The sequence below is a fragment of the Uranotaenia lowii genome, chromosome 2 (assembly GCF_029784155.1).
Source record: "Uranotaenia lowii strain MFRU-FL chromosome 2, ASM2978415v1, whole genome shotgun sequence".
NCBI classification, from domain to species: Eukaryota; Metazoa; Arthropoda; class Insecta; order Diptera; family Culicidae; genus Uranotaenia; species Uranotaenia lowii.
In genome coordinates, this window is record NC_073692.1 from 148770504 (window position 1) to 148796946 (window position 26443).

At 40.2% G+C, this 26443-nt stretch overlaps 1 protein-coding gene across 1 annotated transcript in view; it reads right to left on the reverse strand.

Annotated features, from left to right (window-relative positions):
• LOC129741956 (uncharacterized) overlaps positions 1-24692 on the reverse strand; it is a 35749-nt gene extending 11057 nt beyond the window's left edge. Inside the window, exon 1 of the mRNA XM_055733786.1 lies at positions 24285-24692. Coding sequence (XP_055589761.1) covers positions 24285-24692 — 408 coding nt within the window. The remainder of the gene's footprint in view (positions 1-24284) is intronic.
• Positions 24693-26443: the final 1751 nt, after the last annotated feature.

The window sequence follows — 26443 nt, forward strand, 5'->3', positions numbered from 1 at the left end:
AGAATGACATCTAGGCGTGGCCTTATGTTAGCGTGTTCGATTGTAACCACGAAGGTCGGGGTTTGATTCCCAAACCGGGCAAGTTTCTTTTTCAATAAGTAATTGGATTACATGAGTTACCAGTCTGATGCGAATTTATATGTTTTCAGACATATGCATGCGGTTGTGCTGGGAGGACAATGCCAGCAAGAAAGCTTGGTCATGGCGGTCCTGCATAGAATCTTATACCGATAAATACACTTCTAAGGAATTCGATTTTTAAAGTAAAGTCTGATTTTGGGTGTATGTATTCCAAATAACAAAATTCGAAATAATTCATTCACTGATCCATACTACCTTTGTTGTTTCTTTAGACTGACTGGAAAGACGGGGTCGGCATCATTATTGATGATCTTGAAAAAGCAATTAAAATGTTGTAAATGTAGTACTAGGTCGCCTTGCCTCACTTGCAATTAAAAAATAATTAGCTAGATCAAAGAAAAGCAAATCATTATCACTGAAAAAGTTCTTTATGCGAAATGATGAGGTAGAAGATGAAGCTGAAGATCTTTATAATAAAGATATAAAAAACAAGTTTATAGGTCCCAACATTTTGCCAGCCGAGTTCTCACTGTCCACTCTGGCGTATGGTTGTTTGATGCGAGTGGATCAACGAGAGCGGATTGTTCATCCCTCACTTGTCGTGCCTACCTAAGTTGGCTGTGACACGACTCTGGTAGGTGGAACAGAGGCAAGCACAGAAAGAAGTGGAACACCAGCAGTAGCAGCAGTTAGTTCGTTTTCGGTGCCACATGGGCGCTGCCGCCTCTTGTTGGTGTATAGGGCCAGAAAAAGTTGTTGTCCATTTTTTAACGTTCAATTGTGGTGGTCCAATTCAGCAGCACGCGGTTATTGTCTTTTAAAATCATCATCTCCTCGGTCTATGGGTCGGTGCCGTGACTGTTTTCTTGTGAGTTAGTGCGAGAGTGTGTGCTGGTGTTTTTTAGTGTACACGGTGATTATTTTGGAGGACTATGGGGATATGCTCCAAAACAACACCTTAGCAAACATACTGGATGGCGAAAGCAGTCGGAACAGAACCCTGGTATGTTTAAAATTATCGATCAGTTTACGTTGTGGTGAGAATGGATAGTTAGTTTGAAATTTGCCTCCAGTGTGGAAGATGGTATTTGAAAAGATTTTGTGTGTTCTCAACTTTGGTACGGTTTTCAGATTTCGCTAGGGTGGTCTTATATTTTAATGAATTGTATAATAGATCGAACCAAAATTCAGGAAACCAAGAGTTGAACAATCTGGAAAAGTCATTTTTTCTAAATATATTCCTAGTTTTTCATGCCAAAATAAAGTTTAAGTGTGTTTTTGTGGTAAATTTTAAATCAATCTGAAAACAATGAACACTGGTCCAGAAAGGGAATTTAACGAAACTAAATTAATAACGCAAATTTAGACAAAAGGTGTCTTTAGCAAAGATGTTTATCAAATAATGCATTTTAATAATACAGTCTCAGATATTAGGACATGTCATTTTTTCATGATTTTGACACAGAAACATTTTAAATTGAAAAGATAGAGTAAAGTTTTCCTCTACAAAGTTGCAGCCAATACCTTTTTTTAAAGCAACTTTGTCGGAAACATCAAATTCATATGACGATTAGGAAGCGTGCTATGTTTTTTTTTTTTTTTTTTCAATATTGGAATTATAGAGCGTGTCTGAAGAACCAATTTTTTAGCTCTTGCTCTATTTAATGAATTTATATGTGAGCGATGCCTTCTTAGCAATTTTATCAGATCAATATGCCTTATAACTAACGAATGCTTCAAGATAGACATTTGCTGTCTAAAACAAAAAAAACGGCATTTTGGTTTGATAAAAGTACTTAGAAGGCATCCCTTACGTTAAAATTCGTCCAATAGAGTTAGGGCTGAAATTGTTTTATTTTAATTTTAAGTTTCAAAACAAAGATCAACCATCTCAAAGATCGCAGTAGTTTCGATCTCTCATAGCGTTTTCGTTTTCTGCACTGGCACAGGAGAAAACTTTTGCTTAATAAACAAAAAAAGTCTCCCGGGACGATACAAATACATATCGGTAGTGAATTTTGAAAAAGGCGTATGCGCCAAATGTAAACGAACCGAGTTATCGCAAAAGACACAGGAATAAGGGAGGAACAAAGCGTGGAGTTCCCTACCAAATGCTTCATATGAATACCTATATTATAGTGCTTGGTTATAAAGTGATGTTGTTGAAACTTACAAAAATATTCAACACAGGGGGCCTGGGATACATCCAGAGGAAACTTGTAAGCGATTAACTTCTGCCCAATCTGCCATAATTTAGAATTCAGCTTCTCCGGAAAGTTATTTCGGGCTTATTCCATTTTAATGCAGGTATGTACGTAATCCAATTCGGAAAATTCGGGTTCACAGAATTTAATTCAATTCACTTTTAAAGTTAAATTTTCGAACATTTTCTCTGCTTTGAATTTTGCTGCTGAGAAAAACACACCCGTCATCAACGCAGCAAAGCCTACTCCTTTTTAACTTTTTAAATGGTATAAAAAATAGTAATTGTTTTTCGATTTTTTTTATGTACCTATTTACTTCTTGATAAGTTGGAGATATTTAGATCCAATTTTGGTTACCGGCATCTGATCGATATCGGTAATGAAAATAAGTTTGGCATTTTCGGAAATATCGTATGTGGATTTCGAGGTATTAAGTACCTACTTTAGTTTTTGTAAGCATTACTTTCATCCATAGATAGAAGTAGCGCCGATGTGGTCTAGTGGATAGGCTGGCGCGAGTCTGGTATTGGTACGCCAGGCGTACTGGGTTCGATTCCCGGTATCGGCAAGAAAAACTTTTGGGTTCGAATCCCATAAGCGGGGGCCGACAGGTAAGATGTGTTTCATTATATAACTGACTATATAATTGGAATGTTCAATCAGTTGCAAGCTGGCCAGGTATATACACGGATGCCGGAATACCTGTAAGTAAACTAGCCCACCTGATTGATTCGTTCTTCCAAAATATACCTACATCAACACACGCAATACATTCACCACATAACAGTTCATACGAAGCCATGGGGTCCGGGTATGGTGGCGCGCTGCATTGGAGATTTGTCGAACCTAATAATCTAAGGAATGCATGTGAACCCATACTTTGGCAGAAACTGCGGTGAATCCGTGCACCCATGGTGGATTACCAACATACATTACTTTCATCCATAGATAGAAAGTTTATACACTTTTGAAACATGGTGTTCTATTTTTGGCTAATTTTAGAAACAGTTGCCCCTTTTCGTTAAAAATAACAGAGATCGATCCTCAGGGTCGGATTTTTTGGTGGTACGAAAAAAGGGTTTTTATACCCTCACAGTAATGTTTTGATAAGTATGTTCTTTTGCTTTGTTCCTGCCCCGATAAGTACTTTGCTCCTCAGCTGTAATAAGCGGGTGCCTTCTGCATATTTTATTGTTATCATATTTCTAAAAAAAATTCATAGCTTATTACAAAAGCTGATAAAATTTCAATCATACGTTTTCCCGTGCAATTTCTTCCATTGAGAAATTCTTAAGCTTAATGCATCTTAAATATGGTTCAATTCTTCCATAAAAAAATCTTACCTAAAATATCTAAAAAAAATTTTTTTTTAATTAAAAAAAATCATACATTTGAGGTTAGCGAAAATATAGCAAATTGGGAAAAACCCGAAGATACTCAACGCAAACTGACAGAAAATTTTGAAAATCTCCGAACACAAGTATGTTGAAGCCATCCCAAATAACAATTTTAGCTTTATTTTAGCAGCACAACTTCGTTAGAGATATAGCATTAATCTTCATAAAAAGCTAATGCGCATACTGTACATCACCAGAACTCTAATAAAGCTAAAATCTGGCTATTTGGCCCTGTTCTAGAAACGTCATCATGGCTTGGTTTTAAATCTTCGATTGAATCATTATGCTGTAAAACTTTGATCACCAAAGCTTTTGTAAAGCTCAACCAGAAGAAGCCGAATTTTGCTATCTGACGCCATCTTGAAATCCAAGATGGCGGCTTCCACTGAACTTTAAAATCCAGTAAATGAATGAAAATCATATGAAACCCATGCTAAATTGGCGGTAGGTGAAAGAGCTAAACTAGAAGAAGTCGAATTTGAATATCTGACGTTATCTTGAAATTCAAGATAACGGCTTCCATCATGAAATCCAAGATGGCGGCTCTCGATTAACTCCAAAATACTGTTTACAACTTAAAATCTCATCAAACCCCCACAATATGAGTATTGGGTGAAAGGGCGTCGAAGTCAAATTTCGCTCTCTGACGCCAACCAAGATGGTGGATTCCGTTGATCCTTAAAATGCTGTTAATGGTCGAAAATCTTTTTTTTTGTTTCGATTATAGTCGTTCTAAAATCTTTATGTCATTCGCGACTTATATCAACGACGCAGTTGGCGGACAGTCATTGAAAAACTTATCCGGTACAACTGTGATCGATGTTTACTCTTGGGCTCGAACTCGCGGACATCGGCTCAGGAAGCAACTGACTTGCCAGCTGAGCTATATCACAAGCCCATGCGATTTTAAGTAATTAACAGCATTTTCAAGCTTAGTGGAAGCCGTCATATTTAATTTCAAGATGGCGTCAGAAAGCTAAATTCGACTTCTACTCGTTTAGCCCTTTCAACTGATACCCATATTCGGGGGGTTTTATGCAATTTTCAGCCATTTTCAACATTTTCAAGTTGAGCTGATGAAACCATCATGGATTTCAAGATGACGTCGGACAACGAAATTCGACTTGTTTAGCCATTTCATCTAATACCCATATTGTGGATGTTTCATGAAATTGGCAGTCATTTAAAGCTTTGATTAGAAAAGCAGAAGGCGCCTTCTTGAATTAATGACTGCGTCAAGCAACACATTTTTCTCCTACTGTTTGGCACTTTATCTCAATACTCATATTGTAGAGCTATTCCTACCACTTCCGGTGATTCAAAGTATTTTAAACATTTTTATTTATTTTTTATTTAACTCAAAAATAACACACATGACTTATCATAAATGTGTTAAAATGGGAGTTCTAATTCAAATATGCATCTAGCCAGAGCTTGTCCTGTTTTGACATCTTGATCGAGAATTGTCATCTAATTATATTTTAGTTTTAAAATCGAGCTTTGCGTGCGTTTATCAAATATGCAGAAATAAGCTTGAAGCAAACTTCTTGGCTTATGTTTTATTTGAGTTTTAATAGAGCCTTTATAACTTTTCCTAAGCAACTTTAACAGTATGTTTAGTAAAGGCTTTTTAAGCATTTTCTATGACCATTATAAAACAGTTATAAAACTAGCTGCATAAAATATGCTATAATAAAATTTTCAAATGCTAGTTGTTTTAAACTGTAAAGAATGTCCGTACATGAATCAAAAATTATTTCAATCCACAAACATCACATGCTCATTTCGAAATACAACTAACTGAGCCAAGTGTACACAATGTGAAATATTACATTGATAAAACTAAGTGTAAGAGCTTCGATGATGAGTTGACACTTAATAAAAAAAATCAATTGTCAAATGACACAGACAAAACTTAGCATAACTAGCACAGCAATCCTTTCCAGATTCCGAATCCTAGAGGAATACAAGCTTTGAATGAGATCAATAACACGAAAAACTTTCTTTCGGCCACCCTAGAATCACCGTACACAATTCTGTGGAGCAGTGGCAGCACCCATTTGCCTCCCCTTCCTTCTCCCGTCGTCACTCGCATACCACCCACCCGCGCTATACCCCAAACCCATCCCAAAAAACCAGAAAATGCTTTTGGAACACATCAAAATACCCTCACAGCACAGCAGCGTGTTCCACAAAAACACCGAGCACATGTACAATCAAATGCGCTCGCGTTTCGCGTCTCATTGATTGCACTAGAGCCGCGTGCTACCAGCACCATCACAATTTACTTCATGTTTTACAAATGTACCCAAACATCTACACACACATCTCTAGGGTGGTGGTGTGCTGGTTTTTGTAAGTGACACGCAGCAGCAGCAGTTGAAAAATAGGTTATGAAGGGTGATGTTGAATATTTTATTTTATAAAATATTGAATCCAATGCGACGTGTAATGCAGTATTATTCGAGCGGTGGCAGTGTGTGCTTCTATTTCTCCTTCGTTCCCGCTCGCTCTCGTTTTCTCTCTTACTCTGACGAACGGTCGTTTGTTTCGTTTCAGTTTTTTTTCTAACACTGGTGGAAACACGAACAACAGGGCTCTTTTCTCAACCAGCAGCGAACGACACACAGCACAGTTCTTCTACTAGCAGCATTTAAGAGCATTCAGTGTGTAGTTTAGATTAGACCTAGTCACAGTTATTGTGTGTTGTATCCAAAAGTGGCGTGCCTCCCGTGCTTTACCTTTGCTGGAACGTCGTTCCGTAGCTCAGTTCTACTTTGTACGAGATAGAAACAAGATGTTTGGTTAGGCTGCGGCGCTCGTGGCCAGCTTTGGGCATGGATTGCTTTAAGAGAGAATTTTCGGTGCAAATTAGGAGGAAGTTTTTTTTTGTGTTCAAAGTGTGTGATCAAGTTGGCCGTGGAATAGGACCAATTAAAACGATAAAACATTTATCGCTGAAAAGTGTTGTACTTTGTTTAGTGAAGATGGAAAAGGTTTATTTTTTGTAGTGATAGAAAAACTGCTATCAGCACCGGAGGAAACTGTAATCCAGCACTGGTGAAGTGAAGTGAAAAGAAACTGCTATCAAATATTTAAATAATAACCTTCGAACGTTCTTTGTTTCGAATGCAGGCAAACGAAGCATTTGGAATAGAGCGAACTGTGCCATTTACATTACGTAACTAGCAAATAGAGGCTGAAAATACACATCATCAAATTAATATAATTTTTCACAACCACCAGCGAGCGAAAAGCAGTGGAAAAATTAAACTATTTGAATCCTCATAAAGAGCAGCTCTAACAAAACGTAGTGAAATCGGTCGAAGAGTGTGTCATCTATCGAAATGCTTCATTATACATACGCGCACGCGACGGAAATCTGTGACACCCATACATAGGCCGAGCAGAAACGAATCGATAAAAGCTTCGTCGAGAGTTTCCCCCTTGCCGCAGTAGCTTAACCCGTTTTCAAGCTTCACCGACTGTACTGTACTCTACTCGGTAAAGAGGCAGCAACACTCACAAATAAGCCGAACTTCCACATCACAGTTAAATTACTTTGTCAATAAAGCTTCCCCCGCTTTCGGGTTTTCTTCACCCACCCACCCATGCTGTGGTCCGCTAACCCAACAGCTCCTCGTTCGTGTTTACTAAGTTTCAAAAAGCACTACAACGATGTGGGGTATATAAGCGGCAGTGCCTTCTCCTGTGCCAATGCGGCACAGCAGTTTGCGCGCGCATTTTAGCCGTCCGTGTCTCGTGGATCGTCCGTCCACCGACCGCCACATTGTAACGGGTATCCGACGGAACGCGACGTCGACCGCACCTCACCTCACCTGACTCGCGCGTTCCTTCACATCCGTCGACCCTGCGCCCTGGCCTGGCACAGTTTTCCTCTCTTGTCCATCATCGACCGACTCCAACCAAGCGAGTGGTTCGATCACGTGCTGCACTAGTGTTGGTGACATACTTACCGAAGATTCGCCCCGCATACACGCACGCACCCCTGTACACATGCGACGGGCAACCGCGCGCGAATAAAACCCGAACCCGAACCGATTCGCGGAACTTTCATTCGGTCGGGTCGATTCGATCGCTTCGTGTGCGTATGTATGCACAAGCAAATGCGCATGCGCTTCCCACACATATGTTCGGCCGCGGCGGGTTTTTCAAACGACGACGGGGAAGCCAAATAAAAAAAGATTTCCATGATCTAATCGCGTCTTTTGTAAGTTTTGTTCTTTCATTCATCATTGAATCGTCGCGAAGTAGAGACGTGCACCCGTGTTCGTTCCGTACCGTCCGTTCGGTTTTTCCTTCTTCCGCCAGTCAGCTAGAGTCAGTGAAGAACAGATAGTTACTTTTATGAAAATTCCAAGGCTATCAGTAATAGTATTTTAGGTTCGGAAACAAGTGGTGAATTCGAAAAGAGCTCTTGAAAAGAGCGTTAAATCCTTCGTCGAAAGGATTCCAGCATTAGCACGGAAGGACTTTTTATTTGTCGTGTGCACCAAATAAGGGTGTGAGCCTGTTGTGAGAAAAGTTGTACAATTGGAAAATCATCATCATCCTTCTCCTCGGCCTGGCAGCAGCAGCGCGCACGGAAAAATGTAGGATAGCACTCTCCGCAGTAGCATGTGCTTGGGGTTACATAATTCTTCACTTTTCTAAATTGCGACCTAATTTTTGCTCTTGTCGACTACTTCCGCATTGAGTGTGTGCGGTACGCCATTTTGAATTTTGCGCAAAAAAGCGCTACCACTCCCGTTTTGCACCCTCAGAGTTCTAGAGCCCCAACGTTATAGTGTAGAAGAGAGTACATCAGTGTCATTCGTTCCTACTCAACTGATGAAAGATAAAATCTAATAAAAGTATCTCAACCCGAGACAAGTCGTATTAATAACAGTTGCGAAGAAACACTTGGCACGTTTCATTGAGCAATAATTTTCCGCCTCTGTTGTAAAAAGATAACAGATCGCGCTCAAGATTTGAATATGTACACTCGGAGCTCGGCGCAATCTACACTTGGTATACCGAGTCTTGCGAACGGTGCTGGTGCTTATAGTTGCTGGTTCGTGGCGACCTACTTCTTCCTATCTTATCAATGGAGCGCGCGTTGATTAAACGCAAGAAAATAGTAATTAAAACGCACTGCTTGAGATAAAACAGAATTAGTCAATTTAATTAATTAACTGTACCGTGTGCGTTGTTGCCAGGCTGAAGCAGACTCTACATACGAAACGGGACTTCGCATCTGTATTGCAGCCGTGTCGTGGAGCAGAACGAACGCACATTGTTGATTGGAGCTGGACTGCCATGAACTTAGTCGGAGTAGACAACACACCGAATGGGATTAGCAGAACAACTTAGGTGGAGCTTCCGCCCGATAAGCCTGTGGGAGCGAGATTAAGGCTTGCTGTTTTCACGTTAGAGTAAAGTCAGTCTTTTTCTCTCTCCTATTGGTATAACGGTGCCTCAACGTAAGCCCCAGTCTTCAGCAATCCAACGCATCAACTGAATCAGTGGAGCAACGCGTTCTTGAAAGTGTGTCAGACAACGCTCGTTTTCTTCCTTCTTTGTTTTCATTCATTTGCTGTGTTTTATTTCTGCACTCCACGCAACGCCACAGTTCGCATGGTTCTTGAATTTCACGGTTCACTTGAGCAAACGGATTTCTTTTTTTTTTGCTTGAAAAACAGTCAGCAGACAGATAAACGGACCCAGTCAGGCCAAGAATTTGCCCAGTCATGTTCAAAGGCGGTCGAAAGATCGTGTTACATACACAACATAGCAGTTGTGAACGTGATACTCGAACGCACTCTCGGCGTTCCACGGGTCAATTCAGGGGGATTCGCACGATCGACGATGTCCTATTTTTAGATTCAGAGCAGCAGAGATCCACGCGGTTTCCCGTACCAGGAATTTTCTGTACGACTTTTATTTTGATCGGCGTGGAACTAGCGCTATCACGTGGCTCTTGAACCTCACACCAAAATTCCACCGCCTCGTCAATCGGGTCGAAACCTATCGGTAAATTCCTAAACATTTGCGATCGAGGGCGCTATACCGATTAGCACAGATTCGACGAGTGCAATTTGAAACACTGCCAACGAAGCAGTTTCGATTTGAAACCGCCTTTTTGCGCCTCGCTCAATCGTCGTCGTGACTTGGCTTATTTGATGCCCAGACCAGCCAGACCAGCTCTCGAGGCTCTGGTTTAGTGTGTTTGTATGTCAGGTTTTCTAACGTGCGCGCAAAGCACGCTTACCTCATCAAACGGGTTTTTGTTCGTCGTTTTTCCTGCGCATTCCCTCAACTCGAACGTCTCCCAACGAAAGGAAGAGGCAAATTCGCAGAACTACCCGACTCGTTCGTCGTCGTCGTCGTCAGCATACATATAATCAAACCAGTAGTAGCGAGAATCTGGTTCAAAATTATTTTTTTCCTTTGAAGATTGAGGTTGTGCCAGAGATAGCACACTGAACTAATAATATACATTTCGCGCTTGGTCAGCGGCAGCGAATTTGCAGCGATTCCGCTAACCCTTTTCCTTCGAATTACGATTCTCCCTAATCGTCGAAGACCTTGAAATATTTGCGCACACACTCACATAAATTGCTTCGTCACCGCCTCCTGTGCTCTTGGCATATGAGTACATTTCGTTCCTGTGCTTCTTGCTCTTTGTTCTCATGTAACAATGAAAATACTTATTTCACCAATCACAAGCTTCAATAGCGATGGAATCCGAGCTGTAGTGCATCTAACACGTCTTCGTTTTCTCCAGGGTTAAAATGGGAACTCGGGTGGGGCAGATCACTTTGCGTTCCAACTATGACGATGATGATATAATCCACAAAGCACTGCTAGCACGGCCGATCCCAGTTTCCAGATCTCCGATATTCAGACAAAGCCGAACAACAATGGGCTGCGCGTGAATAAACACCGTGCGATGCATTCACCTATAGGTAGTAGTAGCCTCGGCTCTTTCTCATTTATCTAGGGTCCCAATCTCTGTAGCAACACGAATGTGGGAAGAGGGAAACTAGGTCAGCCTGTTGTGTGAAGAGACCAAGCGGACCGCGCAACACTCCTTTCACCTTTTCACAGAACCCGTAGATGCCCCGTTGTTCAAGCAGAAGTAGTAGTGGTGTCGCAACATTTTAAACAACATCTTCCACTCCGAATGACAGTGGAGTCAAAAGTATCGCTAGCTTGGCGTGCAGCTAATGACCATCAGTGGACCCCTCGTCAACCCCAACCTATTAGTTAGGCGGTGGATGAGGGGAGCCTAGGTCTTTGGGAATCATCCACTGTACGCCTCTGTAACGAAATAGCTGCGAAACTTTTGAAATTACTGTATAAATTATTATTCAACCAGGCCACGCTGTACTGTACGTGTTAGTTTTTTTTTCGTTCAATCTCCTCGTTTGCCAGCGCGATTAGATATTTCAACATTTCTACACACAACTGCGACGAAACACGGCTACCCTGCGATAGACAGAGAAGAACCGAGCTCGTGCATACGATGGGAAGCGAAAAGAAGGTTATATAAAAGGCACCACAGTGGAATTCTTCTACTATTCTATTATATACCGATGGACAGAGAAAAAAACGCGCACACCAACACAAACACCACCAAGAGTCGTGTAACAAAACTGGTCAAATGACTCTTCACCATCAAAAACCGTCCACGGAGCGAAGCAAAAAAGCACACGAAACACGAATAAAATATAAGCGCTGTATCTAAGTCGTTTTTGGGTCACGATAATATTCAATTTACCAGATGGCGGTACATAACGAGAGCGCTGGGGAGCGCTCTAAAAGGAACGGTCCCAGGGATGAGGAAAGGGGGGGGGGGGAAACCAGCACAACAGGGAGTGCCAACCGATCCGAACTCAAGGGAGAACAACTTTGGACACCACATGTATAATACACACACATATACACACACTTTTATATAAACACTCCTACATACGATACGTGCCCCCCATGCCCCAAATATCCCCCTTTCGTAAGCTCCACACACTCTTCTTCCTCCCGCTCTGCGAAAACCACCTACCAACAACCCAGAAACAATCTCCAAGCGGAAGGCCGATACGAGTTCACAGAAAGGAAAAAAAAATAGACGCAAGATAAATTTTCCATACGATTAACCTACAGAAGCATCTATAACGTTCCCCGACGTTAGTTTCGATCATCCTATTCAGAGATTCAAAGAGAAAAAATCCAAGCAGGCTGATCCAATAAGGGAATTGGGTTTCCATTTGCACAAATCTTGCCACATACCCTAATTTCTGACTGCAGCAGCAATCTCTATGTATCAAGCCTCCCGAATAAATAAAAAAAAAAACAGCCGATCTAAATCTAGCAAAGCAACCTATGAGATTTTCTCACACTCTTTCTAAAACAGATTTTTTTTTCATTTTTTTCGCTTCTCAACTATATCAAAATAGTTTACAGTTTCCCCCCGGTAGAGAGACACAAAGAAAACTAAACCGATACACTCAACCCCCACCCCTCCCCTTTTTACCCGTTTCTCTTCCGAACACAAAACTTTTTCAAATTTAGATTAGAAACGAAACGAAACGAAATCGAGAGGCGAAGGGCGCGGCTCCCAGTAGTGGAGATAAATGAAAACGGGAAAAAACTCAACTCATTCCCCACTTCTAGTAGCAAGATGATTTTCTAGGAAAATTACAACAGCTATTTTTTTCTGGTGTTCGTGTTTCTTTAACCTTCGGGCGAACCGCGCTTTCTCCGAAATTCATCCTATAAGTATACCTACCTACACGAAACATGCCTGCTTACCATGTGCGGTGGAAAATTGATAGTAGAGGCACCCCCCAAGCTTTGGTTTGGAGAAGGGAAAATGGTCTCCGGTAAGGGGGGATGACTTGTCTAACGGGGGGAGCTCTGAAAATATAAAAAAGAAAAAAAACTGACGCATGCGTGCTGCCGATCAAAGATTGGGATACGCGAGACTCATACACCGCTTTACAAACTCATTACAACAAGATTCTGCCTCAGGATTGATGATGATTTCACTGCTCGATTCGCTGAGGAACAGGAAAATCCCAACGTCGCCGTGAGAAGAAAACGTCGTGAAACGGTCATATTTTTCTGTTTAAAAACCTTTAATCACCGATGATTAATGTTGCTTGCGAAAAATAAAGAACAATCAAATGAAACATTGACGATGAGTTCAATATCAAAACCGTTTTATGCGTTTGTTTATTTTGTGAAAAATCCCTTGTTTTTCTCTTTGGCAATTTTCATTTTAACACTTTTTTCTAAAAAGATTCATTAGAGATTAGATAAATAATTTTGAATTGGTTTAACCAATATATATAACAACCCAAATTAATTGTCCAGAAGCTACAATTCAAAGTATTATACGAAATTATACGATGCTGGCATCACTGCGACAACGACATATTAATTTTCTGTAGGTTTATTCGAACACCTGACATCGAGTTCACATCGGAACATGTTTTTTTTTAAATTGTTCGTTTAAATATATGTTAACCGTTAGATCTCAAATAATTTTCTTCTGTGCTACTCTTCCAATAAATCGCATACCAGTGCTTGATGCCAATCAATCACAAAAATTGTAGAAATAAAATGGCCTCCAGAATGACAAGATTGTTCACCAAGGGAGCAATATGGCTCCGATCATATCTCAAAACCTATCTTAAGGATGATTAAACCATTTATTTTTTTTTATTCAACATGGGATACAAGTAAATTCAGCATTAGAAGAGGGATTAAGCCAGTCAAGGTTGATTCAATTTTAAAATATTTTGTTCAAAATTCCCTTGCAGATTGCAAAACTCTGCATTTCAAAATACCGATGATTCACTGGGTGAAAAAAAAACTCCTGGCTACCTTCAACAAAAAAAAAAACCTCCCACAGGTGTCGGAATATGGATTCTTTTACTTAACGCAACCTAAAACTCGTACTTGGACCGCAATGTGTTAATATAATGTTCACAAATAGAGCGTTTTTTTTTTGTAAATACCAACATCATCACTAAGCTCACGGTAATGGTACCGAAGCGTTTTTAGAAGACAAATAAAATTTAAATTTCGAAATTTACTTCCATAGGAGATTCATCCAACTTCTAGGAGACTTTTTCACTACTTAACGAATGATGCTTACTCGGAATAGCGCACGGCACCCTCCCATATAAACGAATTTTAAATCAAATCACTACTTAACAGCCGAAAATCTCTACCTGTAAATTTACCTAAAGATTAACATTTAACGCCCAGTATTGAGACGGGAATCGAGCCCGAGCCATCAGTGAACCTGGCGAGCGATTACCGCCTAACCACGCTAACCACCCGGCCACCGAGACGTTTATTCTTTAGATTCTGTAGAATCAACTATACATTTTATAACTGATTTATCTGAAATATGGATGATGACTGAAAAAATGTACAGTCTAATCAAATACCTCTGTAAGCAACATGGAAGACCAACCATGCGATCATTTTCAACGTCTAGGACAGTGGTTTTCAAACTTTTTCCTTCACTGCCCCCTTTTGCTAAATTTTCGAGCACAACGCCCTCCTGAAAGAATTTATGAAAAATCTTTAGAAAATCGGTATCGTTGCAAAATCATTAGCTTGTTCAATGAAGCATGAAAACTTCTTATCTTCGCCTATCTAAATTTTCATAAATAGAATTCTTTACTAATAAAATTAGCCTTTTATTATTCACAAAATGTTTACTGTTAATTCGATGAAATAGCATGAAAAGTATAATACATATTATTATTTCTTGATAAAATAAATTTTAAACTTTTATTTATGACCATTGAAGACTAAAGTTGAAATCTGGTTATTTCACGGGTCTTAAAATTTTACATATATTCTACCAACTTAATTCCGACAATTTAGTAAAAATTGAACAAGTTTAAATGTTTTATCATGGAAAATTGCCGAATTTCATTTTTTTATCGAATTGAATTAAAGATCAACAAATCAGAATTAAAGAAAAAAGTTCCAATGGTTTGTAAGCATTCTCCTTTTTTATTCCAAAAATCAATAACCAAATCTGGGATGCCTTAAAACACAGATTTTATTCGAAAGATTTATTTTTTCATTTTTTAGGACAATACATTTTAAAGGTTTTCAGGCATTGTCATCCAAAATTTTTGATTTTTGTTTAGAAAAAAATAAACTTACAATACAACATCGGTCACAATTGAAAAAAAAAATTGTCTATGATTGTGAATTATAGAGACAAAAACTTGCTTAGAAACTCTGTGAGGTTACATATTTATTTTTAACCTGGCTACAATTTGGCTTTCAAAGTTCTTCCATGTCCTTTGATTGTTGGGCTTTGGAAGTACTCGTTGTCATTTCAATTTAAAGTTGATTCGTAATTTGTGAAAATGTAAATCTAAAAATGGCCCCATATCGCCCCCTGAACCCTTCCAACCCCCCTCATAATTTATAGTTAAGCTCACCGCCCCCCTAAAAGCTTTAAACGCCCCCAAGGGGGCGGTAGGGACCACTTTGAAAACCACTGGTCTAGGAGATTTATCATATCCGTGCAATGGCCTAAGAATGATAAAACTTTATGGTCTGCTTGATGTCAACAAAATGATAGCATTTCAATTTCAAACTTTTATGATTACATTTTTAACCCCTATCCGCTCTAGAGTGGCAGTATGACACTCTACGGCTTGAATATTTTTTCAAGCGCATTCAGAAACTTTTTTCGTTTTTTCCTTATGAATTTTTGAAATCTTTGATTTCCATAATTCATCATAACCTGTTTAAGTTGGTTCCAAATAATTATGGCCCAGACAAACATACAGGGCACTCAGAAAAAATTGCAAACTGAAAAATTTTCGCAAGAGATTATACTGCCATCTATCGGCGGTGTATCTTACCAATCAGCTATGTACATAAAAATCGATCCGGGTTGCCTATAATATTATGATGTTACCAAAAAAGGCAAACATTTCTTTTTTTATTTGTTCTTAAATTTGCTTCGCAATCAACTTGTCTTAGGCGTGTTCAGGACAACAAAAAACAACAAATCCAGGAGTAGGGAAGTGTGAACTGATTGATACCGAAGGTTATACAGAAATTCCTTAAACTTGAATGATCGATAGCAGAACAATAAAATAAAAGGATATTTTTCCGAAATTAAAAGATAAGATTAGTAAATTTCTAATTTTCATTATTTCTGATATCTGTTTCCAGTCAAAACGAATACCAGGCGTTAAACTTTGTGAATGATCGATATGTTGCATATTTTACGAACTGTGGTTTCCTGCCTCGTTGCTGCAGGGTATCTCCTCTTGTCAATTCAACGGATGCTCTTAACATATTTAGGACCGCGAAGAAATCTAAGCCCAAAAACACTAAAATTTAACATTCTTCATCTCAGAAACGACTGGACCAAATTCTACAAATTAAGAATCTTCGAGTTATAGAAAGTGTTGTTCTCAATTATGTAGAATAAAGTTTCTTTGTAGAATCTATCACATTTGGTCGTATTGCTCGTTTTTGGTCTGCAATGTGTAATTAACAGTATGTGCGTTTGCTGTATGCGCAAGAAAATACATAATGTAGCATTTCTGGAGCCATCATAAGAACCTGTTTTTGGGTTTATTTTTTAATTAAGTAATGAAACGATGTAGTCAGATCTTCTTATAAAATTTCAAAGATGGCTTGGTATTCCATGGATGATCACTTCTTTTTGGGAAACCTTTACTTTTGGATCACATCAGGATACTATTGTAGAAACACCAGTCGATTATCACAGTTGAATGCGTCACTTTCTTTTCTATCTCGCTAACTTTCAGCTACTCAGTTCAGAGTGATGGTTAGTCAGTTGCCGCCAAAACCGCACCTACTCAGTTCCGACTAAACGGCCTTTACTCAGATCTGACTAACAGCCCTTTTCGCGACATCTGAGTCGTTACTCAGAATGCGCGAATCATTCCGGAGCGAATTTAGACCGGTTTTTCTTAGCGGATTAGTAAAATTTATTATAAATGGATAGGAAAATGTATGAGAAGCCGATTTAACTAAAAAATTTTGAAATAATTAGCATCACAATTTATTTTTTAGAATTAAAATTTATGTATAAGAACCACATAATTATTCAATTCTTTCCGGAAGTGTTTTTCGTCCCCAGGGTTCATTCTGCCATACTGAGTTGAGCTTGTGCAGGGGTCTGAAATTAAATTAAGAATTTAAAAGCTTCTTGAATTTTGAAATAATTTTTTTTAAATTCCTTTATTTTTTAATGCATCTCCGAGAATGATTATTCAGATAAATTCCACTTCTGCACCCTGTAAAAACATCAAAATGGTATAAATATTGCCATTTGCTAATTTAAAACTAATATTATCATGATAAATCAGCATTCAATGTTGATTTATTGACTAATGTCGCGAAAGTCTTATTCAAACTGATCGACATTAACTCAGTTGTCGGCGCCAACCGATTGAATTTGCTTAGTTCCAAATTTCACGTCTTCTGAGTAGACGTTACTCTGACGTTCTGGTTCTGAGTACAATGAGATCAGCTAGTGCCTGCTCCATACATAGGGCGATGTCTGAGTAAAATCTTATCGAGCGCTGGGTATTTCAAAGTTAGCGAGATCAGGATACTGAAGAGTATTGATTATCGGCTATTAACACAAATTTCTCCTGAAACATGAACTGTAACACTATGAAAAACTTTTTTAAATACTTTAAAGATTAATCAACTTACGTTTCAATTGTTTCAACACCAGCGGTTTTATTTTCGAAAGAGTTTCTGGTTGTCACGGAAAAATCTACAAAGCAAGCGGCTACCCCGATTTAAATTTTGATTCTAGAAAAGTGATAAAGTAGTGCTATCTATTGGCAACATTGCCTATCACTCTGGCTCTCGTTTTACGTTTTGCGGAGAAAGAAAATGGAGTGTCCCGTCTGTTTGTCTGTGATTATAGATTGTGGAATTATTGAGATTTATATTTTCTCTCAAATAACGGGTTAATTTTGGAAAGTGCCAAAAAGCCGTGTAAATAGCAGTCATGTAAGCAAGCCTGGATTAAGGGGGTCTGAGCCCCCGATTCAAGCATCCCCCCCCCCCCCCCCCCCCCCCCCCCCCCCCCCAGAGGAAGAAATATTACTTTAATTTTATTACTTTAAGCTCTATAAATCTAGCCAAAAAAGAATTGAAACAAGAAAATTGGAATCAAGACGTAAATATAACAAGGGATCCCCAGTGAATTATTATCTCCAATTTTTCCCTCATTCATTTTTTTGGCTGGACTAATCAGTACAACCATTTTCAAAACCTATCAAAATCTGGGAATTTAGTTTTGATTTTTTTTACCTAAAATCTGAAAAAATTAAGCTAAATCCAGTGATTGTTCGAAAAATAATCTATAACAAAATAACCAACACCAAACACCGCAAATTTTAAAAATTTTTATCGAAACTTGTCAACGATGTTTGAATTGTTTTAAAAACTAAAAAAAAATCAACTTAGATAAAGATTGCTAAAGTTAATTTATACCAAATGATTCTAATGTTTGAGCCAGATCAAAGATTGTATTATTTGTCCAGTCCACTTTATTTGGAAAACACATTCATGTCCGAATAAATCTGGGAAGTTTGGGATGCCTACAATACATCACTTTCTATTACCTATTGAATAAATAAAGGAAATATTTAAGGAGTTTCTAGTGAATCAATCATTATTTTTGGAGTATGAAATATTTTTCCACGTTTACAAAAATGTTACGATTTTTACGACAACTAGAATAACGGGAGCTAGAATAGTCATAAAACCAAACAATCTGGAATGCTCTCTTTATAAGCATAAGAATCAGTATGAATATTGCAAAATTATTGTTAGCTTTTCGATCATTATTGAAATTTGCCTAAGTTTCAACACTCTACACCTTTTTCCCAACTTGTAATGAATTTTGAAAAATCAAACATTAAAGAACTACTTGAGCTTGAGCTTGAGCTTAGACAAACCGTACATTTCAGTAGTTGCTACTCCGTGATTGACAAGAACCGTCAAAATTGTACATAGATCCAAATAAATGAGGCTTGGGATTAGCTTACCATTTTCTGTGTACACGTTTCGAAGGTTCCTTATCTTATATGGTCAATAACGGCGCCGGCCACGTCCTTACGGTTTATCGGGGAAAGGGAAGGATTGTTAGTTTGACTTCCGTTGCTACTAGAGACCGAATACACCTCTAAATCTCCACGGTCGTCTCAGGAAGGATGGTTTGTTAGTGAGGAAGGTAAATAAGATCTGGATTCCCTTTGGGAAGGGATGCGATCAAAGCAAAGTTAAATATTTAATGATCGTCGCGTCGCATACTATCGAGTATTTACATCGCGTTTTTATTTAGAATAAATACGTCTTAACGTGGCATTGCCATACACGTACAATGTACTTAGCACCGGTGCAACTCATCGAAGATTATCGCGCGCTTAAAACAAGAAGAGCAAAAACGTCCTAACGTGGCATTCTCATTCACGTACAATACACTTGGCACCGGTGCAACTCACCGTATTTAATCACGCGTTTAAAACGAGAGGAGCAAGAACGAACTAACGTGCAAAAACGTTCTAACGCATTATGAAAACGGGGAGGAAAAGAGAAAAAAGAAAAAAAAACGCATCCGATCGCACCTCGCTTGCCTGATATGCTCTGTTCCCAACCAACTAAACGGAGGAGGAAATCTCCATAGTTGCTCTTCTTCTTTGCACTCGCAGCAGCATTAAGGCACTTTATTTTCAAACTCCAACGACAGAACCAACTCACGCACACGCACACACCCACACACACACACATGCACACACCCACACGTGCGCACGCACACACACACACACACATGCATACACCTACACACACACACACACATATCTTGGATCTATGTTTGTCCAAAAACCATCATCAAATTTCTGTTGCAGAAGCATTTTTTTAATTCGATTCCTATATTGAAAAATTTAATTCGATGCTTTGAAAATCTGTACCTAGCAAAAAATTATACTGCCAATTTGAATAAACCCAAGTAACACCGATAGTTTTATTGGACACCTCAAGCCCCTTAAAAACCAAAACTTTATCTTGTAGCCTGCTATAAATCTTTAAATGTTACTTGGGAAGTTTCCTTGTGTATAAACTTGTACAAAAGATTGTATTCGATATTACTATCCTTGAAATGTTTCTATGAAATATTTCAATGCTTCTGTCGTTCTGTACTGTAAATCTAAATCCAAAATTTAAGTTTGAAAAAGGTAGTGAATTATGTATGTACTAATAAACAATGGACTTATCTTGTAATCTGGATAACTTTCGTGTAGCCTCAGGAGGATCACGTCTATAAAATAGCCCTCTCGTTGCTGTTCTTAGGTGAATATTGAGGGCAGAACACCAGCCCTCTGCACTTCTTCATTTAGTTTAAAAGCGAAAAAAACACTGAATTTTCCGACTTTTCGGTGGAACTCCACTTTCTCGACACAGGAAACAATAAATCACTAAACTTAAGGACAAAAACGAACAATTTGCGGCCCTTTTTCGAATATATTTTTAAAATTTTATCTGCACTAGCACTAAATAAATGTTTACACTCTGGCAGTGTTGCCTCTCCCTCATCAAACATTAAAGAACTACTGTAGACAAATCGGCAATATTCAATTAATTTTCCATTCCAATTTCAGTCTGTGATTTGAAATTATAAATGAAATTTTTCAATATAGACTAATTTTAAAGTATTTTTGATCATAAAAATCAATCGTAGTTGAATATCGAATTTCAAGTGATTCTCTAAATATGAATATGATTTGAATGTTTACTTCTTCCGGGATTATGTTTCTGTGGTATGAACATTTTGTCACATTTAGGAGAACTGTTTGATAAATGTTTCTGGTAATAAATTTTTGATTTGATCAGAATCTTATTCTTTATACAAAATAGTTAATAACCGCAATTTTCAATTTTAATTACATTGCATGAAAACGATTTGTTTTATTTTTTTTTTAAGAATTGAAATTGAAACAAATCATTTTTATTTAAATTATAAATCTTGCACGTAAGCACATACTTAGGCAGAAACTGCGGAGAATCCGTGCACCCATGGTTTACCTTTAAAATAACTATAAATTCTTAATTTGGTCGAGGTTATGGCAAATTTAGCCGATTGTCATCCTTCGGCACAAAAACAACATATTTGATTTCCATTCAGAGTACACAATAGAGTATAAACTATGTTGGACCTTTTAAAGTTTTATGCATTTGAAGGCAGTCTTCTTTGTATCTTCAGTCTTTCATCGTGTCAATCGTTATGAAACATTAACTGATTTGCAGCTTCCATAGATCTTTAGCCTCCACGAGTACTAGGCATAATTTTTTCAATTTTTCTCCTTGTTGAACTCCGGAAAATACAGGCGAGACTTTTCAACGAAAAGTTTCTGGCTGGAAACTTGCCAAGTGCTCGTCAAATAATTCGTTTTTGTTGTCCTTTACGAATATTTTAAAATATCTCCTCTCTAGCGGTGCAAATGTTTTACGCCCCGTTTGACCACCGTATTTTGCTCATTTTTCCGGTAGGCATCTTTTCCACCTTCTAGAAATGAAGTTAGGCCTGCTGGTCAGCTAGATGAACCAGTTTGAAAAATTGACCGCAAATTGACAGTAGTGAACAGTTTATTTCTGTTACTTAGGGGTTTACCTCGGAAACATCTGAAATCACAACTGTAGAGGGTTGAAGTAAAGGACGTTAGTGATGGCATTTTCCTAACAGTCAATGTTAATTTTGGCAAACGTAAAGTTACGAAACAAATCCATCAGCCGTCACATATACCTGCTTTGTTAAATGTTTCGTGTATTTATTTGTATTTTATACATGTGAGAACAATGTCTTTTTCACGCATTTAGCATAGTTTCCAATGCGTTACTGTATGCAGTTTGCTCCAGTGTGCTGTCCACATGGGAAAACGGCAATAATTTAAAGTAAATATGTTGTAGTTACAAATATGCAATCCGAGAAATTTGACTTTGCATTGAATCGATCAAATCCAAATTTCAATAGGTACTGTAAGGTTGAGTACATTTTTTTTAATAAAAATAATCCTGAACGAATTTTTGTCAGAAATGAGCATAGTGCATGTCCTTCAACCGTCCTACTCTATAGGGTGACCCATTATGTCAATTTTTTTTTTTTTTTTTTTTTTTTTTTTTTTTTTTTTTTTTTTTTTAACCACACGTATGCGTCCAGATTTGGGTTATACCGCGCCCTAAGATCGCGTTGCTTTTGAATTGAAGTGTCATACGAGGCCCAAGACCTTTCATTAGCTTGTCAAATTTGATTGACTATCTCGCTCTCTCCGTTCATCATCTTTCCTGATCCTTATCAGATCGCGCATGATTTGCGAGATTTCGTCGACTATAGCACGCCATGACTGTTCGTCGCGACACATTTCACTCACTATGTTTTCAGCGTTCAAATTTTGAAGTTGTTGACGCCTTGAATTGAACCTGGGGCAGACAAAGATAGCATGTTCTGCCGATTCCTCCGTCTCTACGCATTCCGGGCAATAAGGCGAGCTGATAAGCTTAAACCGATGAAGGTATTGCTTAAAGCACCCATGACCCGAAAGGAACTGCGTCAGGTAGAAGTTGACCTCTCCATACTTCCGATTTACCCAGTCTGAAAGTCTCAGGATTAGCCTATGCGTCCATCTTGCGTTGTTCGATGCGTCCCATTGCTCCTGCCACTTGAGCATTGACGCTGCTCGTTGAATATTACGCACTCCTCTAACAGCTCTTGCTTTGTAACATTCCATATCCTCCGCCAGAGTTATGTCGATGGGAACCATGCCCGCGATGACAAAAGCTGCATCTGCTGATATGGTCCTGTACGCACAGGAAACTCGCATGGCTATCAACCGATGTGTGCTCCGTAATTTGGATCTGTTGCGCTCTACCTCTATCGGGGAGCTCCAGGCCGCTCCTCCGTATCGTAGTTTCGACAGTGCTACGCTCGCAAGGAGACGTCTCTTGCTACTCTTTGGACCATGGCAGTTCGGCATAATCCAGGCCAATGAATCTATGACTTTCGATGCACTTTCGCAACAGTATTTGACATGCGCACCAAAACTTAAGCGATGATCGACCATTACTCCAAGGTATTTCAGCTGCTGTTTCGAAGATGTCGTGTGCCCTCCAACAGTAATCTCCATGTGCGGCACAACTCTTTTATTGGTCACGAGCAGAACTTCAGTTTTATGGTGAGCTATCTGAAGCTTCACTTCCTCCATCCAGATGCCAACCCTTTCTACGGACACCGTTGCAAGGTCTTCTACCTCCTCGATTGTTTCGCCGGTAATCATGAGCACGATATCGTCAGCAAATCCGACTATCTGCACGCCTGCTAGTAGTTTCAGCGTTAGCACCTCATTATACATGGCATTCCAAAGCACAGGTCCGAGTATGGAACCCTGTGGAACACCCGCTGTTAGGGCAGTAGATCGTATCCCAGTTTCGGTTTCGTACGTCAGGATTCGATTTTCGAAGAAGCTTCCTATTATCCTGCAGAGAGTATTGGGAACAAGCATCCTGTGAAGCGCTTTGCAATCGCTTCCCAGCTGGCATTGTTGAAGGCATTCTTAACGTCGATCGTCACAATGGCGCAGTGACGAACACCTGTTCGCTTCTTTTTATATGCGCGCTTCGCGTACTCTGTCACCATACGGATGGCGTCCACCGTAGATCTCCCTTTCCGAAAACCGAACTGTCTGTCCGACAGTCCACTTCCGCCTTCTGTGTAGATAATAAGTCTGTTTAATATTATCCTCTCCAGTAGCTTACCAAGGGTGTCCAGCAGACAAATGGGTCTATATGATGATGGATGCCCTGGGGGTTTCCCGGGTTTCGGTAGTAGCACCAACTTCGCCGTTTTCCACGAATTGGGAAAAGATCCCTCGTCGAGACACTTTTGTAGCACCACTCTGAAGGTATCCGGAATGGTCTGTACCGCCACCTTCAGCACTGCATTTGGGATTCCGTCCGGACCAGGGGCCTTATTCACCGCAAGTTTCTTAGCGATAGCCACGAGTTCTTCGTTCGTTACTGGCTCGATGTCGTGGGCACCCGCGTCGTACGGGGTAAGTGGCCACTGCGTCGGGCCATGCTGCGGGAAAAGATGTGCAACGATCTCTCTCAGTTTTTCCGGACACTTTTCGGTCGGCGACCTTGGGCCACCGAATCTCGCCAGTGCAACTCTATAGGCTTGGCCCCATGGGTTATCATCTACGCTCTGGCATAACGCTCTGTAGCAGTTTTCTTTGCTTGTTTTAATAGCTCGCTTAAGTGACACCCTGGCTGCTCGGTAAACGGCACCTCTCGTTTCTTTGTCGGCTTCATTTCTCGTCCGTTGAGCTCGTCGTCTCGCTTTTAGACAGCTAGTACGAAGCTCAGCTATTTCTGAAGTCCACCATCAAGCCGGTCGTCGCCACCACTTCGGTGTATTTCTTCTGGGCATGGTCATGTCGCACACCGCTACCATCATTTTCGTCAGCTGCTCAGCATTATGGACCTGGGATGAGTCCTGCATGTATACAGCTTCGGTGCACACTTCCTTGTCGAACACTTTAGTCTTCCATCTCCGCTCGTGCACTGGCAGCTGCCTTACTGCCACCGGATTTCGGTTTCCTACGCTATAGCGTATCGCCTGGTGATCGCTGTGGGTATAATCGTCACACACTCTCCAATTCATATCAGTTTTTAATGATGGACTCACAAAGGTGATATCGATCACTGACGTTCTGTCTGGTAATCCATGCTTGCGATAGGTGCTGATGGATCCAGTGTTGCACAGCTCAACTTCCAGTCTTGCGAAGGACTCTAGTAGACTGTGGCCCCTAGGGTTGTTGCACCTACTACCCCAGTTTACCGCCCAGGCGTTGAAGTCTCCTCCTATTACAACAGGGGCCTTTCCTGCCAGTTCGTGAGTGAGTTCATCCAACATTGTGTTGAACTCCCCGATCGTCCATCTTGGTGGAGCGTAGCAGCTACAGAAAAAGATGCCGTTAATTTTGGCAATCACGAATCCGTCCCGAGAATCTACCACTATCTCCTGGATAGGAAAACGTCCCGTGGCGTAGACAGCAGCTGAGCCAGACCTGTCCGCTGCCCAATTACCGTTTTCAGACGGGATTCTGTATGGTTCTGATAAAAGCGCCACATCACACTTCTTTTCGCCTACCGTTTGCTCCAGCAGAAGCTGTGCAATCTCGCTATGGTTGAGGTTTAGCTGGATTATTTGCAGTTTTACTGGCTTGCCTTTGCCTTTAAATATACCGGACATTCCAAGCCACCAGTTTCGTGGACATTTCCATCCTCCTGCTTGCATAGCATACATTTCGGCTGTTTTTTGCATTCTCGAGAGAAGTGTCCCTCTTCACCGCATCTTCGACAGCATCGTGACCGTTCGGGTCCGTTGCAGCTTCGGGATAGATGACCAAAATCCCAGCAGTTGAAGCAGCGTTGCATCTGCTTCGGTATCCTGGGTGCGGTTCTAAAATGCCCTATTGACCACCCTACTCTTACACTTCCTACCGTCAGTAGCGTGTTGGCCGCTGTTGGTGAGAGGCGAATCGTTGCAATCTGCATTCCACCGTACGCCTTTCTTAATTTTATAGCTACCGATTCGTTGCTCATGCCAGGTATGCTGGAGAGAGCTTTCTCGAGCTCCTCTGCAGTGGTAAACTCATCAAGGTCCTTACATTCAATGGACGCGATCTGTGATAGCGCTCGGACAGTCGCTTCATCTCCTAGGGTGCTTTCGACAAGCTCCTTGAAGTCGGCGCTTTTTACCGCCGGGTCTTTTTTTAGCTCGAAGAGCAGTTCGCCTTTTTGGATGCGTCTTGTTTTGGTGACGCTCTCGCCAAGAGCAGATAACTTTGGCTCTGCGCGTAACTTCCGGAACAAGTCCGCATACGTTGTGCCTTCTTTCGCTTCCACGATAAGCGCATCACCCCTGGACATCACCCGTTGAGGTTTGGGTTTTGGGAGTGGTTCTGGTTTCATAACGACCTTTCTTTTTACGTTCTCCTTCCTATTGCGAACCATTCGCCAGCCTCCAGCACTGCTTTCACTGTCGGCATCCTCATAATCCGTGCCCCTCCTTTTTTTGGAGGAATCGTTCACGACAGGGGAGTCGCGGTCTCTTTTTGCGGTTTTTCTTGGCTTGGACTCCTTCGAAAGTCCTTGAGAAGCAACCAATTTTGCTTCCTCCAGGTCCTTCTCTGCAGCCTCGGCCTTCCGCACCAACTCCGTTCGTTCCTTGACGGCACTCTGCAGGAGCACCATCAATTTCGGCACCCAGGTCTTGATGTGCGTGTGCACGTTGTTGGTGCTTCGCACAAACTCCTGCATCTTGTCGACCATGTCGGCTGCCTCCAAAAGGCCACACTTTTTGATGCCCCTTGGTGCACCTCTTCCCATTATGTCTAATTACAATTTAAAATGAACAGAGTAAACGCAATTTAGGAGCAAATATATTTTTTTCAATTTCTTCTTTTACAGTGAATCAATAAAAAAGTTTTCATCGACGACTGCTCATTAACCTTAGCACAGACTGATTTGTGATTATTTTGGCTACTTTTATCCAGTTTTTTGCAAAGTTTTTGGTAGAATCTATAGTTTTAACATGTTCTCTCAATTACGATTCGGAATGTACCCAAAAATTTTCAATCGGATCATGGGGAGCAGGCGACG